The sequence below is a fragment of the Aulonocara sp. 'chitande type north' Nkhata Bay genome, linkage group LG7, assembly GCF_057382095.1.
Source record: "Aulonocara sp. 'chitande type north' Nkhata Bay isolate Kocher_YH1m ecotype deep benthic linkage group LG7, A_spYH_male_GT1.1, whole genome shotgun sequence".
In the NCBI taxonomy this organism is placed as follows: Eukaryota; Metazoa; Chordata; class Actinopteri; order Cichliformes; family Cichlidae; genus Aulonocara; species Aulonocara sp. 'chitande type north' Nkhata Bay.
Genome location: NC_141350.1, coordinates 68,133,202 through 68,151,754, shown reverse-complemented (window position 1 = coordinate 68,151,754; position 18,553 = coordinate 68,133,202). Strand labels below are relative to the sequence as shown.

The window sequence follows — 18,553 nt, the reverse complement described above, 5'->3', positions numbered from 1 at the left end:
TGAAGGATTTGTGCAGGGTTTCAAAGCCACTGCAGCTGTTTTATCATCTGATCTAAAAAAAACACAGAAGCTCCGATAATGGTGCAGTGAAGTGAGTTTATTCTTACAGGACAGGGCGCAGACCATCAAACAGCAGCAGAAAAGATAGATAAATTAATAAATAACTCACTAATAATTGAGAACAATAATCAGGTGAGGAAGAGCGAAGAATAGAGAGATGAAAAATATTCTTAAAACCAATTATTTAATGTGTCTAATGTTTGTTTTGTTCTTGAATTTCTGAGTTCATTCTCATAAATTTGCAGATTTTGTTTTCCTTCTAATAAAATTGTCGGTTTTCTTGTAAACTGACCATTTTCCTCATAAATGTGTAATTTATTTGAACAAATCTCATAATTTTACTATCTCTCATACATTTAAACATTCTCCTGATAAATTTGCCGGCTTTTATGTTAGAAAGGTTTCGTATCAATTTCCTTTTCATCCTCTAATTTTAGTTTTCATTTTTTTTCTGTTTTATTTCTTGGTTTGCAAGTTTCTCCACACAATATTTTACATTTTCTCGTAAATTTGCCAATTTTTCCTCGTAACATTTTCATATTCTCCTAAATTCTTACAAAGAGTGGAAAGAATGAATGAGAGCAACTAGCGCTGAACATTTGTTTGAATACACACAGCAGTTTAAAAACTGATGAAATGTATTTATTGGTTAAAAAAAATCTATAAAACTGTAAATAAATTTGATAAATTCAAGTTGTTTTTTTCTTTTTAGCTTTCACTTTGGAAGCTGCTTTTAAGTTGAAAGTGCTACACCCGGAAATTGCTTGTCACGGCGTCGGAAGTCGAGACTTCTATTTGTTTATTTATTTTAAAATAACTTTATTGAACAGACGATGAGCATACAACATACGGAGACTTCAATTTTTCATCTCTTCGCTGTTTTCACTCTTATTTTCAAAGTCTTGAATTTGGCCCCTCATGAAACACAAGCGCTTATATTTGGACCGATGACTGTTTTCTACAGTAATTTTAAAAGTTAAAATCTTTAAAAGCTGTGAAAATGTAAACTAACGGCGTATATAAATAGTTATATATTATAATAAATATAAAATATTTAGAATATTGATAAAACAATGGTTTCGTTTTATCGTGTAATTTCGTGTATCGTGTGATTTATAGTTCAGTGACACACTTCCCGTGTCTATATTTTCATTTGACTCCAGTCGGTGGTATTTTGGTGAGGGACCTCCCACGCTGAACTCCACTTCCGGTCGGCGGTTTTTTTTTTTTTTTTTTTAAAGATGGCCTCACGCGCTCAGGAGGTGTCTCTGCTCGGGCTGTGTGACGGAGAGATCGACTCCAAGAAGCACCGGTGCTCCTATCTGACCAACAAAGTAGGGGGTCGGCCGGACTGGCCGGCGGGCATCGCTGCCCGGTCACCGCGATGCGGCCGCTGCAGAGTCCCGCTAGTCCACGTGGTGCAGGTGTACTGCCCCGTGGACACGTCTCCGCACCACAGGAACCTCCACGTCTTCGCGTGCCCGGGAGCTGAGTGCAGCGGTCGGTCAGAGTGCTGGGCGGTGCTCCGCTCACAGTGCCTGGAGGCAGAGGTGCGGACACCCGGGCCGCCTGCACCGGCTCAGGAGGCTCCTATGCGGGTCACTGACTGGTGTGACACCGCTGACGACTGGGGGATGGGGGGAGAGGAAGATAATGATGGATGGGGAGGAGGTGCGAAGCAGAACACAGCTGTGAAGGAGGAGACAGGAGCTGCAGAGGCAGCAGGTAGGGCTGGACAGAGTTGCATTTTTATCAAAGAAAGTTTTATTCTAAAGGATGCCATATTTTATATATAGATTATAAATTCATAGCCATTTTTTTCATTAATTTAAAGTTTTTCTCCTCGTGCCTTTGAGGTTCTTGTAAATTTGAAGATCTTTTCTCGTTACACTACAAAGGACCAAGGATAGAGGTCGTCTTTCAGCACTACTTCTTAGCCAACAGTTCATCTCAGGGTGGTTCAAACATGCTTCTTAGAGGAGCCCTGCCCAGACGCAGAACAGCCACTACGCAATAAAATAGAGATTCATCTGGAGTAGTAAAGGCATTAAATACTTGGAACATATATTAGAAGGAACAGACTTTATCCCATTTGACAGACTAGTTTTACTATATGAGATTAACAAGAATAGATTTACAGAATATCAACAAGTTAAGTCTATAATAAAAGGAAATTTAAGCCTAATAAAGTCAAATTACAAACACCATCGAGTGTGGTACAATTCCTTAATCTCAAAACCTCCAAATTCCTGTCCAAAATATACAAGACGCTCTCCAAAACAGGTGAATCTATATCTCTTCCTATTATGAAATGGGAGGCAGATCTATTAGTCAGCTTGGACCACCTTAACACACTCTGGTGTACACACTCTGGTGTACACACTCTGGTGTACACACTATCTTGGTCGGCTGCTGTCTTTTATCCAGTCTTCCTTCTCTCACCCCAACCAATCACAGCAGATGGCCCCGCCCCTCCCTGAGCCTGGTTCTGCTGGAGGTTTCTTCCTGTTAAAAGGGAGTGCTGCTCATAGGGGGTCATATGATTGTTGGGTTTTTCTCTGTATCTATGAAGCGCCTTGAGGTGACTTTTGTTGTGATTTGGCGCTATATAAATAAAATTGAATTGGGTGCTGTATAAATGCAACTGAATTAAAAATCTCTTGTATTGTTAGTTCTGTGTGCTGCTCAGTTACATTTATTATTTGCTGTCATGTTAGCGTTTGCTGTGGTCTCTGTTATTATTATTTTCCTTCCTCGCAGGCGTCTCTCTCCATCCCTCTTCTCCTCTATTTTTCCCTCCCCCTCTCTTCCTGTTAACCATCTTCACCTTTATTTTTTTTCCTTTTCCCCAGGCCTCTGTTATGGTTGTAATAATCCAAAATAAAGTGATTGTATGGAAGTCTGAGACAGTGAGCCTATTGCTCAGCTCATCTCTGGTTCTAATAAATGATAAAGTGAAGCTCCTGTTAGAGTCAGACTGAGAGCAGGGAGCGCTGTAGTGCGAACTACCTTCTGACAGGCAGGTGAGGTCATCTTATGGTTCTTTTTTTCCCCCTGACAGCTGGTGAGACGGACGTCAGCAGCCGTCTTTGTGACCTCAGTCTGGGGGACTCGCAGGAGGACGTGACCGCCTTCTGTCCATTCTTCATCAGCGTGGTGGAGGAGACTGATGTTTGCGGGGAGGACGGCGACCTGGAGCACGCTCAGGAGCTGCTGAGGGAGTACGAGAGGCGGGAGGGCGTGGCAGTGGGGGAGTTAGAGGGAAGCGGAGGAGGCGGGGACGAGAAGTATGAGAAGACCGGAGCCCGACACGGAGACGCCGTCTTCTCCAGGTTCATGAAGACGATCTCTGTGTGTCCGCAGCAGATCCTGCGCTACTGCCGCGGCGGGAAGCCGCTCTTCATCTCCGAGCCGCCGTCCAACGTGGCGCAGCTGGTGCCAGCGTGTGGCTCCTGCGGAGGATCCCGGACATTCGAGCTGCAGCTGATGCCCGCGCTGGTAAGCCTGCTGCACGGGGAGCGCGGCAGTGCAGGGGTGGAGCTGGAATTTGGGACGGTGCTAGTCTACACCTGCGCCGACAGCTGCTGGACATCCAGGTCGGACTCGGCCGTGGAGGAATTCTGCTTCGTTCAAACCGACCCAGACCAGCAGCTCTTTGTGTGACGGACTAACCTGAAGCTCGCCGTCGCCATCATGGTGGGATCGCGGTTTATTTATACCCCGTCATGATGTCAGAAGATCAATAATCTGAGGCGAGCTCGTGTTAAAAAAGGACCAAGCAGCAGCTTTTGTTACTTCAAGGCTTTAAAGGTTTTGCCTTAAAATGTGAAAATATAGATGTGTCTTAGTCATCGGGCCTGGGCAGAGCGTTACAGCTGCTTACGGCCACACGAGGGCGGGACACTGAACCATAGCTGCTCTTATTGGTCCTTCAGACTTCATGGTGCTGAACACAGGAGCTCCAAAGACGACATCAACACGAGTGTTAGAAAAGATTAAAAGTCTCTGCTGCAGCTCGTTTGTTCGTCATCTTTTCTTTTCTAAAATCTTTTACTGCTGCAAACACAGCAGCAGCTGTCGTCATGCGCGAGTCATGCTTTAACTCCAAGCAGCTTCTGGTTGTTCCTGTAGAGAGGAATATTACCAACCGTGACCTCTGACCTCCCTGTAATGAAACGTTGCTGTTTCAGCGCACGTGTTGGTCGTCGGGCTCTGAAATCCTCTGAAAGAAAAGACTCGGACACACAACAAGTTTGTTTTTCTTTTTACTTCAACCTTAAACATGTTTCTAAAACGCCGTGTCACACCACAACAGTTCGGTCGAGAAGCGTCAACGTTAAACCGGGCGAAGGAAATGTAAACGAGTGTAAAACAAAGCTATAAAAATGTAAATCAGCTGAAGGATTTCAGGTTTGAGGATCAGATCCAGAGTATCAAAAATAGATTATTTGTAATTTACTGGCCAATAAATAACAGAATTTTCTTATTTTACGTCTGACGTTACCGATTGTTAGAATTATTATAACAAAGTTAAATTTCAGCCCTTTAATCTTCCTCCAATTCGCTCATGAAAAGTTAAATCTTTGGTTTGTCTGTGAGGTACGAGTCGGTTTCTCTCTAAAATTCCTGAGACAGACGAGGAAACGGTCATCTGACGTTTTCAGGCACTTGAAGATCAGTTTGGAGCACTTTGTGCAAACAGCAGAAGAAAAACGACGTTCCTGAGAGCGCTGGTGCTACTGAGGGCCTCCGCAGAACGGTAAGGTGCCGGCGCCGGATTTTGGCTCCCAGTCGTACCGGTCGGGTTGGTCGCCGCCAACCAGGCCACCGATGTCCCTGTCGATGATCTCGTTCACTGCAAACAAAACAGAAACGTTGTGGTCTGTTTATTCCAATAAAACAAACGTTGCTGAGCACCTGTGTCGGTTTGTTGGTCTCATGCAGCAACTGCGTCACCATTTGCAGACGAGTTGGATTCAGACCTGAGGCTGGACTCTGCAGACCTTTTGCAGATTAAGCAGTTAACTGCTTTGTTATCAGACTGCATGTAATCGCCAACTCTATCCCATTCAACTGCAAACTGAACCCGATCCCTGTCTTTGAAGGAGTGAGACTGCAGCGTGGTCGTGCTGTTTGGGAGGGGCAGCCCCAGCCAATCAGAGGAAAACTTTCTTGGAAGGGGGAGGAGCTAGGATGGCTAGTTTTGAACGATGCTTAACCTCAGGGGTTGCAGTGGGGCTCAGCATAAGAAGGAGGGATTACTCTGAGGTGTGACTCATGCAAAGCTACCCTCAAAGTGTACCCCGCCTCTTGCCCTATGACAGCTGGGATAGGCTCCAGCGCCCCCGCGACCCTGAAAAGGATAAGCGGAAGCGAATGGATGGATGGAATTTCAGCTTCTCTGCTGCTGTGTTGGCAGAGAAGCTGAAATTCACCAGCCATATTTTGATTTTTGGGCTCTTTGAGGGTAAAATTAAAATAACACGACACAGTTTACTGGACAGAGGTCAGTTTGATTTGAAGGCTCTGCAGTCACAATCAGTGCTTCAAGCATGACCTGCACCGATGGTGCTTTCCTTTCATGAAGGATGCTCCAGTCTCCATGAGCACTAAGAAGGAGTTAATAAAGGAAGCACTTAAGCACCTTTCCTTAGGTTTAGTTCTGATTGTGGCTGCAGACTCTAACACTTCACCTTCCCAGTTAGGAACCTGCTTAAGGACTCTGTTACAGTACCGAGCACGGCCACACGGGGGCACAGCAGGACAAAGTGCTGTAAACGAATTCTCCAAACGCTTTAATCCATCACATTCAGCTCCCTGATTCACTCCAACAGCAACAAATTAAACAAACTGGCTTTCTTTAACTCCTCTGCTCTGCTTTTCTAACCCGTCCATTAAATACTAAACTGTTCACACATCATGAAGCAGCAGGACTGAAATGTGCTGAGCAGGTGTGGCGGTCACACTGCAGTGCGCTCGTTATGAGCAGCAAAAGATAAAACTGAGTTCATCTGCAGAGCAGCAAACAGCTCGGTCTATTCATAGCTCTGCAGTGAAACCTGAGGCGCGCGCACACACACACACACACACTTTAGAGTCACCGATTAACCAAAACAGAGGAAGCCGATATAGCCACGGGGAAACGCTCGCTCCACACAAAGGCAGGTTCTAACCTTTGAACCTCCTGTGATGGTGCTAACCACTGCACCATTGTGCCGCTCCTGCTGCTAGGACCTCAAGGACGACAGAAACCTTAAGCTGGATTTCCAGCATGAATGCAGACAGTAAAAGCAGGGTCCCAGGCTGTGTCCATGGCAACATCACTTTATCAATCTTTTAATGAAAGGTCAGGTCAGGTGTTAAATTCTAATTTAGTATAAAAAAGTACCAAAAGTGTCCATCATGCAGGCACGGAGAACATTCATTATCCAGATTTTCATTTTTAATGTGTTTCAGAATCGTGTAAATACACTTCTATCAGCCACCGCACGCACACAGATATTGTATAACCAGTCATAGTTTTCTTACCGGTGTGCTGATGCGGTGAGCATAACAATGTTTTTGAACATCCTGAACATTAAACTTTATTATGTCGCACTTCTACTCTCTGCACTGACAGACTGATTTAAATATCTGAAATAAATCACATCTCCAAACCAGATCACTCTCTCAGGAGTCACATAATTCAAAAGCCACAAACTCCCTGTGGTGCCCTCCACAAAGAGAATGGGATGCCAGAGAAGCTCCTGTAGGTGCTTCAGTTTGTGAGCAGGCTGCCGTTCCTCTGGGGGGGGGGGGTTCTGATTTTCGGGGTTTTAAATTCGAGCTGAAAGGCTATGGAGGAAGACAGCGTGAAGATCAGACGCCCTGAGGACAGCTGCTGCCTGTGCCAACAAATTTAACCTCCACCTGCACCATTCAGAGCAGCAAATACAGCTATTATTAACCCAGATCAAACGCAATACGCACGCACACAGCCAACATCAGAGCGACAGAGTGCACACATGGTGTCACTGACATGAGAAGAACAGACTGAAACAAGCAGGTTTACGAGGTAAAAAGACGAACGCTGCTCATGCTTTGATACTTTGACTCCACCACGGCAGCTTTGCATCATTCAGAGTTCACAATAATCCTTCTTTATCTCATAATGAGTCTTTGTGCAGCCCCTCAGTTCAATCAGAAACAAGCAGTTTTAGCTCCTCCTCCTTTAAGCAAATTGGCTGCCCCTTAAAAAATAGCAAGTAGGTGGAGCTTCTGTGCCTGAGATGACTGTGTCACGAATAACTCGTCAGGCCTGGACTCTGCAGTCTATTCACACCTACAGGCCAGTGGACACTCTTTCAATGATGAGGATGTAACATCCTGGACAGGGAGGAACGCTGGTTTGAGGGCGGAGTCAAGGAGGCCATTTACGTGAAAAGGGAAAGACCGTCTCTGAATCGAGGAGGGGGCCTAAGGGTACATCTGTCACCATCTTACAATGCTGTGATTGCAGCCATTGCCCACCTCTCTGTGAATGGGACTCATGGACATCAGTGGTTGTTGATCAATGTTCATGAGAATTTGCATAATTAAGATGAAGGAACTGACCTCCCAGCCCATTGTTCCTTCAGTGGGCTGGTTTCAGTCATTATGCAAACGTACTGGTTATAAGATTGAAACCTGCAGTCAGCTGAGACTGAAGACGTCACCTGATGATGACGAAACATTTCTTCCACAAAACGCTACGTCCAGATAAACAGAATCAACCTTTGGAGGTATCGTTTCATGCATCGGTTAAAACACTGGACTCCAGGTAAAGGACGCGCAGCTGGAAACACTTCACGCAAGTCGAGCTGCCCAAGATTCACAGAATTTACATACAATGTTACCTTTTTGTGATTTATATCGCTGTCAGGACGATAAATGTCTTATATCGGGATATGAGATTTTGGTCCTATCGCACAGCTGTCACTTCCGTAATTTAAAATGATTAAAATTACTTTGACCTCACATCTGTATATTATGTTGATAAATATAAATGTATATTATTGTGAAAAAACAGGAAGAAGCTTTTTTGTTTTTATCAAGAGTAAATCTGGGTCAACATCCAGCTTCCTACCATCATCCAGCGTGATCTCCTGGAGGCCTAAAGATCCCAGAGGCGGCTGCTCCTCCGGCTCCTGCTTGATGATGAGCGCCTCCCCCGGCCCGGCCAGCACAGAGTCCTTCTGGGGGTTGGCGGGTGTCACAAAGGTACTCCTGGGACTCAGAGACAGGTCCCTCTGAGATCCACCAGGGGAGGAGTGTGGAGGGACGGAGAAGGTCTGAAGTGGGACAGAAGAGGCTGGAGGAGGAATCGTGGTGATCTGAGGAGCCATGACGGAGGTCTGAAGGGGAATCAAGGTGGTCTGCGAAGGCAAGGAGACTTGGAGCGGGACCAAGGACGTCTGAGGATACATTAAAGGGGTCTGAAGAGGAGCAGAGGAGTGAGGATGGTGGAGATGGGGGTTGCTTTGGGGACCACACTGCACCAGGAGGTCACAGGAACCATAGTACGCCACGTCAGGACTGAGCGTGCCGTTGCGCGAGGCCGTCAAGCTGAAGCCAGGTGGATTCTGGGAGATGCGATCTGGCTCCCAGCGTTCCTGCTTGACTGTGGCGACAGCGGGAGGACCGTGGTGTCTGACTCCAGGCAGGTAGGTGAAGCTCTGCGTCACACTTTTCCTTCTCTTCCCGTTAGTGACGTAGAACTGGACCTGGACCGGCGACGTCGCCTTCTTATTGTACACAGGAACCTCCACCACAATGCTGGACTGGAACACACACACACGTTTATAAAACATGAGCATTTGTTGCTTTTCTGCTTTACATACTAATGCATTTTGTATTTTGGGCGTTTGGACCTAAATGATGTGGTTTAACACATGCGCTGCACTCTGATCTGCAGCCACACGGAGGCTCTGAGCGCGTCAGCAAAACGCACTTAAAAGGAAGGAGGAGGAGCTTCAGCAAGAAGGCTTCATGGCACTACGAAAAAGGGGAAACAGTATTTATATGAATGTCTGAAATTTATCGTGGTAACGCTGGAGGTTTCAGCTTGTAACTTCCTCTTTCCACTTCCTATAAAGGGAATCTTGGTCCCCATCTTAAGAGACGTTCAAATGCTCAGAAAAAAAACCTGAGCAAAATTCTGTGAGCTCGACACTTCAGGGCCCGAGGGGAGACTACAAATATTAGACCCAAATATTTTCCCTCCGCTCACTGTGCAGCCGGACATCAGGAGGCAAACAAAGAAACATTACAGCTGAAATCACACTCGGACACCGAGAAGCAACAAAAGCACGTCGCTGCATGCACTGACGAAGATCAACGCACCAACACAACTGAGCAGGATCCTGCAATAAAACTAAGATCGCAGTACCGTGCTGCTATGAAGCAAAAGTACTCCGGGCAAAAGTTTCTTCATCCTGAGGTCGAGCTGTTTTCAGTAAGCATCAGTCTGAGTGTAGAAGAAAGACGGCATCTCCACAGTGACACACCTCGCTGTAAAACCTCGGGAGGTTGCAGACGCCTGACTGCTTTCACTGATTTTAATTATGCTTGCAACACCATTTATCACATATTTAACTTAGAAAGACTTTTGTCCTTATTAAGCAGCAGAGGTCAAATCTAATTCAGTCATTAGTGCCACAAACAGAGGTTTCTTGTAGTTGGTCACCAGGTTTGTACTCGTCTCAGATGTTGGTCTGCTGCTCTTTACAGAAACTCTGAAGCTCTCTTGGCTGCCACTTCACCTCCCTCCACAGATTTTCTGTGGAGGTCTGGAGGCTGGCCAGGCCACTCCAGGACCCGTCTTCAGCTGCTCTCTGTTGCCTTAGTTTTGGGTCACCGCCATGCTGGAAGACCCATCTTGATTGTTCTGGCTAATGGTTAATTAACGATGCGTGTTCACACACGTCCGTCGAGTTGATGCCAAAGAGCCGCCTCTGACTCATTCACACGTTCACTGGAAACTTGAAACACGCCTGAACATGTGTTCTTGAAGATCTCGGTCCGTTGCAGCGTAGCGCGTTACAGTCGTGTTCTTGGTTCTTCTTCTTCGGATATTTATATAGAGATCCTCCAGCTTCAAACTGTATAAATATCTGATAGCAGCTCGGTCCCCTAACGTTCAGAAGCTGTTGAAAGGATAAAGTTGTGCTATATCAGTGGTTAGAAATAACATTATTACTTTAGGATTAGTTTAACACAAAGTCAGGGCTGACCCGGGACCATTGCTGTGAGTCACAGTGCGCAGCATAAAAGTCCTTTCACATCAGAGCAGGATGTGCTGCTAATGCTAACCGCTAACTAAAAGCCAAGGATCCAGAATTTGTTGCTGGCTGCTGGGCTCTGTGGGTTTTTGCAGCAGCTCTACCTGTTTTTTTTGAAGAGTTTTTGTTTTTTTGGCTAGTTCTTCAAATGTTCAATAAAAACATGTATGCTAATTCATAACGAAGAAAGCTTTGTAAGTATCCCCACTGGAGAAGACTGTCATTTCCACAACACTGGCACTGGCATGTAAAAGGCCATTTATTCCCTTCAAAGACCTGAAGCTCCATAAAGCACCCCTCCAATAGCCAAACCCATCTGTTCTCTGATTGGATAGTTAAATTTGTGATTGACATGACATTGGCCAATCAGATGAAAGGAAGAAAAATGGGGTCAAAATTCGTACTTGTAACTTGAAACTTGAGTGCAGAGTTTCTCACGTATTTTTTGGCTGAGTCCACACACAAATCTGTTTTACACACACACAAATTCTTTTTACACTTACAAATCCTGATTTACAAGTACAAAATATTTATGACCACAATTTGAGCCCATATCGTTCACTGACTCATACACTCATGTTCTTCTGTGCTTCTAACAGTCACTCCAGTGGACGCATCGGAGAGCAACTTGGGGTTAGCATCTCACCGTGCAGACGGGATCAAACCACCAACTTCCCAATTAGTAAATACCTCCTGCTCTATGTCAAGGACTTTTGACAAATAAAATTGGACTGATTGATTGGAGCCAACAAACATTTGAGCTGAGCTCTGCCTAAAGCTGACTGAGCGAGAGACGCTCAGACATCTGCAAACATTACTGATCCTTCCTGTCGAAACGTTGCTCATCCGTCCCGATCTCAGATCCAGCTGAACAAACTCAGAGTGAACTTGAGCCTTCAGAGTACAGCTGTATATGGGAGGGTGCGCTTGATTTACAGCACAAGTCAGAACAAGAACTTTGTTGTGAGAACCCAGTCACTTTGTTTTTTATCATCGCTGGAAGTCAGGATGGTAACTGAACTGAAACATGAAGAGTTCAGTTTCTGTTTGAGGAAAAAAAGAAATAAATGTAAACTTTTTGGTTTTCCCGTGTCTCAAAGATGCCGACGCTGCCTCGATGAGCGTTTGCAGTGATTTACTGCAACAGCTGCTCGAGTTGGAGCTCATTCTCGAGGGAGAACAAAAAGTTTTGGATTCTTAAATCGTTCACTCTTTCTCCGTCTGTGTGCTGCATCACCATCACTCCTCGTACTTACTCCGCTGCATTTTTCAGGCACGACTCTGGCATCGGTTTCCCACAGCGATCTTCCATCTGAGGGGACAAAACACACGAGTTAGACCTTCAGACAAATCATCAGGCTCACAGAAGTTTATGTAACCTTATTAAAGTTGCAGTAAATTAATAAGGCGATCTTACCGGGCCCTCTCTCCATGAAAACAACCCTGGACTGAGCGGAAATGTTGGGTCCGCTGATGAGCAGCTCCTGTCCTCCCTCCACGGAGCCGCTGGCTGGACTGAAGCTGTCCACCTGAGGGAGCTCCTGACCTGAGCGCTGGGCTGAAAAGCAACAGGTTTATTTTAGGACTTTATTACAGATCTCTGTGCTGCAGAGGAAACAGAACGGAGAAGGTAACTCGAGCATTAACAAACATGCAGTATATTTTTGCCTCTGCGTCTTCTTCTACGATCGTGCTTTAAAGGAACACAAGCTTCCTGTTTGCGAGACTCACAGCACTCCACGGGAATCGACGCCGTCTGCAGCCACAGAATCTGGCCGTCCGGCTGAGGGATGGCGACCCTGAACACCACCCGCACCCTCGTGTTCTTCCGCCCGATGTCCGTCTCTCCTTTCTTCAGCTCGATGTCGGCGTTACGCAGCTTCAGGATGCCGGCGCAGTCGATGCTACGAGAAAAAAGGCACCGTTTATCAGAACGCATCGTCTCAACTGCTAACTACCTGTCCACACGTGGACCAGAGCTCGCGCAGTGTGCACTGTGGTTCAGGTCCACATTCCTGCCAGCTGCAGAGAAGACTGTGCAAGGTATGAAGCTGAAGTGTGGGAGCGAGAAACTGGTGAAACAAGATCCACAGAGGAGCGACCCATCTGACTACAAACACCTCCGCTTATTAGAGTTTTGTTAAATGAGCCTGACGTGCCTGAAAACCACAGCGTGGCTGAAAGTTGCTGACGCGAGAACAAAAGGCCTCAAGGATCTGTACAAACCGTTTTGTGAACACAAGGTCCTTATTCACAGCTCTAACCCAACACCACCATATATGGCTAGTACTACTACTAGTTACTGAATAATTGAGCTCACAGCAAAGCCATCCTGTGGCCATGACCACTTAAAGCTCACTCACGCTGCCTGCAAACAAGCAGCAGACTAACGTTATCGACTTATGTACATGCTTCCTTCTTTAAATGTTTGAGATTACGGTGACATTATTTACATGCTTCCTGCCTCCTCTACAGTGTGTCTAGACTCTGTACCACAGCTCTTTATTTTTTGCTGCGCTTTCTAATCTGGCTTCCTGACCTTCGTTAAGCCTAAAGAGACAGCGGCCGTGTATTTGTATGTTTTTAAAACCATGCTGAGTTCTTATCGATGTTATTTCCTGTCACAAACAGCTGATCTTTGTAATTTCCCCTCCTCTAAAAGGAGGGCTCGAAACCTCGTAGATGCCTCAGTCACGAAACACCTTCAGAACAAACGTCCTGAGTGTTTCCGTCTTTGTGTTCAAAGTAAAATTGCTCTCTCCAGTTTTGGGATCATTTCGATCATTTTTGGGGAAATTGTTACCGTGTTTTGTTGCTCAGATGAAGAAAAAACAGTAACATGAAAGGTTTTCTGGCAGCGAGGCTGGTGTGAAGATCGATATCATTGGGAACGTGATAAAGACTCAGCTACCCAGGGTGTGGGTAGCTGAGCATTAAGTATAATTAGCAGCTGTATGTAAATGGTTTGATATGCTGTGCAAAAGTATTGAGACACCATAATTGCTTAGTAGTGTCATGTAGTCAGTGTAAGAGGTCAACTAACCCTAAGCTGCCGCTGGTTGACCATTTCTCGGGTCCTCAAAATGACTTGCAGGGGGACAGATCGTGTGTAGAACCACCACTCAGACCTGCACCCCTTGCTAACAAACTTGCCTGTACCCCTGTCCTGAAGAAACACCTGAAAACTGTTCCAGTAAGGTCTTCTGACTGCCTGCTCCACATGTGAGGCTCAAAAAAAGCCCTGGCTATCACATGGGACATTGTTTTGAAGGTCTGGGGCCACCCTCAGTCAGTATTTTGAACCCATTGAGATGGGGTTGGCAGCTTCCACAGGCGATGCCTAACCGTTGCTATGGTGTCTGGTAGGTGGAAAGTTTGTTTCCTTAAATGGTGATAGCGGCTTATCCGTCTCTTTTAGCTGAGCTACTTTAATAAAACTCTTTAATTTAACCCTTTTGCCTCCTTGACTCCTTTTTCTGACCCGGACACTTTTTGTTACTTCCCCCTAACCGCCTAGACCCCTCAGGGGAACGTAACAACACCCGCCCGTTCTTTACACGTTGTTAGGAAAAAATCAGAAATATACATGGAGAAGCAGCAAGTTTAAAAGTCAATATTTGATTTGATCGTCTTTCTTCAGGCTCCTTGAAGGACATTCGAAGCTCTTCTCTGTGCTGAAACAATATGAGGAGCACCTGAGTGACGGTGCATGGCTTATAGGGTTCGTGATCGTTACCTGGCAGACATGTCGTTCTCTGGAAGCAGAGGGATCTCCAGCACTTTGATGGAATCCATAGTTTTCTCCTGACACATGGTGGTGACCGTCTTCCCCGTCACTCGGTGGACCTGGTAGAAGGGGTGAGGACGAATGTATCGGTCGTCCGCGGTGCCGATGAACAGCACCAGACCGACCCGCTGCTCGCTGCATCCGTGCAACTACAGGAAAGGAAGAAAGACGAGCTGATAAGCAGCTGCTCATCCTGACGAACACCTTGACACCACTGCAACCTGAAACGTCACGCTCTGGACTCCAAATTACTTTAAACTGTTGGATGTGAAGCCGACATGTGATATCTCACAGTACAGTTTTACAATGATTCATTTTGTGCTGGCTGGATCAGTGCAGGGAATTTTTCCATGGGGAAAAACACAGATGTGTAGTTTAGCATGAAGGCCACCTGAGGGATAGACGCAAGTGGTCAGACCTTTATTTAAAGAAATGGTTTGATGGTTTTTGGACAATGATGCATTTTTACCACCAAACAAAAGTCCTGCATCAGCTGTTTAGGAAGTACCGTCGCTTTTATACGGAGGCCCATTTTCAGAGGCTCAGAAGTAAGTTTCATGGTCTGGTGAAGCCTACTTCCTAAATATTATCCAAATAATATCCAGGAGAACTTAAGCAGATAAAAGACTTGGAGGTGATTCCATGTGTTAGCCGTTCACTCTCAGCATGAGGTCCAAAGAGATGAAGTGAGGGAGGCCATCACTAGGCTGGTTAACTGGTTTCAGAGAGGAACTAATCCCAGGACATTATTTGGAAATTTCCTGTAATGGGAGAAATGTTTTTTCTCCTTCAGCATCTTCCTGCCTGCCAGCTGTTCTTTCTCCAGCTCGGCTGTTATTTTGGAAAGATTTGTATCCATTTCTTTACTGAACTGGAAACATCTGCCTGCATCTTTGTTCAAAAACCTCTTTCTGGTTTTGTAAAGTTTCGAGAGCTTCCAGTTACTCCTGCTAATGTTGGACCTGAGCTCTACCTGTGACACTGGTGACCATCACATTATGCTCGACAGGTGGAGATACTGGGTGGGTGTATCAGGCTCTGCTTTGGAGAGGTTCTCCTCTCGAGGTTCTCGTCACTTCTATGCTGATGACATCCTGTAAAGCCCCAGGATGTTACAGATCTTGCTTAGATTCTACTAAAACTTAGATCGCTGAGAGTTTTCTCGATTGAAAAAACAAAGAAGTCTGTTTGTGTCCAAGGGTAATGGGAACTCTTGGTCCTCTTGCCACATTTTCTGGAAGATTTGATTGATTTGTTCTACATCAGAGAGTAGTTAACTACCAACGTACTGGGGCGATCGTGGCTCAAGAGTTAGGAGTTCGCCTTGTAATCGGAAGGTTGCCGGTTTGAGCCCCGGCTTGGACAGTCTCGGTCGTTGTGTCCTTGGGCAAGACGCTTCACCCGTTGCCTACTGGTGGTGGTCAGAGGGCCCGGTGGCGCCAGTGTCCGGCAGCCTCGCCTCTGTCAGTGCGCCCCAGGGTGGCTGTGGCTACAATGTAGCTGCCATCACCAGTGTGTGCATGTGTGTGTGACTGGATATGTAAAGCACTTTGGGGTCCTTAGGGACGAGTAAAGCGCTATATAAATACAGGCCATTTACATCGTGACCTAAGGTCATGTGATCAGGGCCTGTGCGTCAAGGCTGAGAGCTAAAGGAGACAAAGCATTTGTTTTTTAGCATTTTGTTGCAAAGCAATTTGTGATATTTGTCTTGAAAGGTAGAAAAACAACAACACAAAAACATCTGGACAGATGAAACCAGGAATAACTTACAGAGGAGGAGAGGCCTGATGACAATATCCTCCGAACACGGAGGAGGCAGCATTATGTGCATGTTCAGCTGTAAGTGGCCTTGATCATTGGTGTCACACGTCCTCAGGAAGGGTGTTGATATTAAAAAGGTTATCGCAAAGCAAAAGTGATATCTGAACTGAAAAGCTCCCGGCCACAAATAAAGCTGGAGTGAACACATGAAGCATGTTTGAGACGGAGAGAAAACGACTGTGGTCACATTAGCAGAAGGAAAAGAAGGAGAACTGAAAGAGAAATCTAACAGTTACTATTTTAATCTCTTGCAAATTTCCTTCTTAGCGAGTATTAGAGGGCACTGCAGGGCAACCTGCACGAGGCGAATAAAGCCTTGATTGATTGATTGATTGAGGTGTTATGTGTGTTTTTGACCTTTGGACAGGCGAGCCTGGCTTACATTTATACCTCCAATTGTTATATAAAAAGTCCAAACAAAAAGCCTGTGTCATAACCATAAATGAAAGCAAACACTAGAAACTGTTTTAACAGGACGAGCGCTACAGACTTATAACAAAAGTCACCAAATTAGCGACTGCTTCAAATAAACTTGTAAATAAAAACAACTGTCTTGACAGTTAAACATAAATAAATGAAACAAAAACAGGTGGATGTGGTGGGGCACCTGGGTGTAGCCCACAGTAGTGCGGTCCTTTCTCTTGTTTTGACTCTGACATGTAACTGAGAATACGACTCGTTTATTAGACCTACTGTAATTACAGGTCGAAATGCAGATCCTTTCCCAATAAAAGGTCTCGCCATGAAAAGTTCTGATGATGATTGATTGCATATGATTCAGCATTTAAACTGGAACAGGTTTAAAAACCGGGAAAGGGATCCTGGGAAATGCTGGGATCTCTTGGAGGACGAGGAAATGAAAAAATGAAAACGGCCCGACTGATCGTGACATTTACAGACCTGCAGTTAAGAAATCATCTGCATAGTGAGCTGCCTTATCCTTTTATAAAGACTTTTAACTTTTAATATTGTCTTGTTAAGTATTTGCTTTATCATAAAGATAGGGGTCACTGTACCATTCAGTTTCTACCCTCATTCCTCTTAAGAAAGATGAGAGGAAAAATAGACAAAGAGAATTTGAAGAACAGCCCTAGCTCTGTCGTCCTTTGTAGATTTCACAAATTAAACAGCAGCCCTGAGTGTGATTATCTGCTTCCTGTGTGACCTGTTGTCCCTTTTCTCGACAGTAAACGCTGCGAGTTTTAGCACGTCTTGCAGCAGGAAGCTTTTCTAGCCTTGGCGGCGGCCTGAGAATGTGCCACCCAGAATAGCCCTGCTGGTGTCCGTTACATGCGAGGCCTTGATGGAGGCTTTACTTGTCTCAGGCCGCCTCTGTTGTCTGATCCACAGGCTCCGCGGGGCCGCTCACTCGACACATCGGCAAAGCACGCAACCTCAGTCGACCTGTGATTTCATCTCCCGTGGGTCACCACAGGCTCGGTGCTTTCAGCTTTTTATTAAAATTATTATTTATGCCACAGACTCACACTTAACTGTTTGAAGAGTACCAAAAACTGAACGAGCAGGCACAGAAGCTTGTTTTCATCTACCTGAACTGTTTTCATTTTCAGAAACCTAAACTTACCACAGCCTAAACAAAAAACGAAGTCAAAGCTGCAGTTCCTCTAATGGCCACTAGAGGCGTCCCCATAGACTCCCATGTTAAATTGTTACAGCAGTATTAAACACGTTTATAGCATGAAACAGGGGGAAAAGGTGTTTTGGTCTTTAAAGATAATTTCACCCTTCATAACGACTCACCTGTTTAAACTGTGTGAAGCCTTAAAATTTGCATTATTAGGGGCGTGGCCTCTGACAGGTGGATGGTGACACAGGCAACGTCCACACTGGCCCGGATAGATTTGAAAACTGCGTTTTCGTCTGAAAACGCTCCGCGTCCACACAAGCATTTTCCGTCGTTTTCCCAGAGTTGTGCGTCCACATTGAAATGGCCGAAAACGCTTACGTTTCAGTACTGTGCAAGCGCAAAACGCAAGAAGATTTGGCCTGCCTCATTTCAGTCTGCAGCTTATTTAATTTCCGGCTCTTTGAAACGTCGCGGCAAAATGTCGAGGAAAAGCACAGAGTTTTTTAAATGGACTCACAATGAGGTGGAGTTGTTGCTGCGAGTAACACAACAGTACAAAGTTGCAAAAGTGAGTGAGAAATAAAGAATTTGAAGAAAAGCTCTCTGAAGCGCGTACAGACTGATATTAATCCTTAACAGGGCTGTCAAACAAAACAACTGCTGTATAATACCCCCGCTATCTTAGTTTAATTGGTCACATGACTGCATCACATGACTACAATGTGTCATCGTTTTCAAAAAGGCTCTGGGTTCGCTGTCCACACTGCGACGCAAAAACTGAATTCAAATATATCCGCTTTGGAGAGCGTTTTCAAAACGCTGCGTTTTCCTTGACTGAAAACGGCGTCTCAGTGTGGACGGGAGGTCAAAACAGAGAGAAAACGACCCCAGACCGCTGTAGCTGCTAGCTGTCTGTTAGGCGGGATATGTTTGTGCTGTTGAAGCCTTTTGGAGCATTTTAATGGCATTGTCTGACTAACAACATGGCTGTGGTGA

The 18,553-nt window shown here is 45.5% G+C and overlaps 2 protein-coding genes across 2 annotated transcripts in view; one reads left to right on the top strand and one right to left on the bottom strand.

Annotated features, from left to right (window-relative positions):
* Positions 1–1,247: 1,247 nt before the first annotated feature.
* Positions 1,248–5,110, top strand: pdcd2l (programmed cell death 2-like). Its single transcript, XM_086302179.1, has 2 exons — positions 1,248–1,785; positions 3,122–5,110. Exons 1-2 carry the CDS (start codon positions 1,302–1,304, stop codon positions 3,721–3,723), a joined length of 1,086 nt encoding a protein of 361 aa, XP_086158305.1. The 5' UTR covers positions 1,248–1,301; the 3' UTR covers positions 3,724–5,110.
* The window catches only part of nfatc3b (nuclear factor of activated T cells 3b), a 29,857-nt gene continuing 15,612 nt past the window's right edge, over positions 4,309–18,553 (bottom strand). Inside the window, exons 5-10 of the mRNA XM_086302178.1 lie at positions 14,095–14,294; positions 12,090–12,262; positions 11,776–11,916; positions 11,615–11,670; positions 8,165–8,858; positions 4,309–4,915 (exon numbers count right to left, since the gene is read on the bottom strand). Coding sequence (XP_086158304.1) covers positions 4,797–4,915; positions 8,165–8,858; positions 11,615–11,670; positions 11,776–11,916; positions 12,090–12,262; positions 14,095–14,294 — 1,383 coding nt within the window. The 3' untranslated portion in view covers positions 4,309–4,796. The remainder of the gene's footprint in view (positions 4,916–8,164; positions 8,859–11,614; positions 11,671–11,775; positions 11,917–12,089; positions 12,263–14,094; positions 14,295–18,553) is intronic.

Excerpts from the sequence above, each read along its gene's own strand:
- pdcd2l (XM_086302179.1), top strand. The coding sequence starts at position 1,302 with ATGGCCTCACGCGCTCAGGAGGTGTCTCTGCTCGGGCTGTGTGACGGA. Across the intron at positions 1,786-3,121 it reads AGGAGCTGCAGAGGCAGCAG|CTGGTGAGACGGACGTCAGC; the intron begins GTAGGGCTGGAC and ends TCCCCCTGACAG.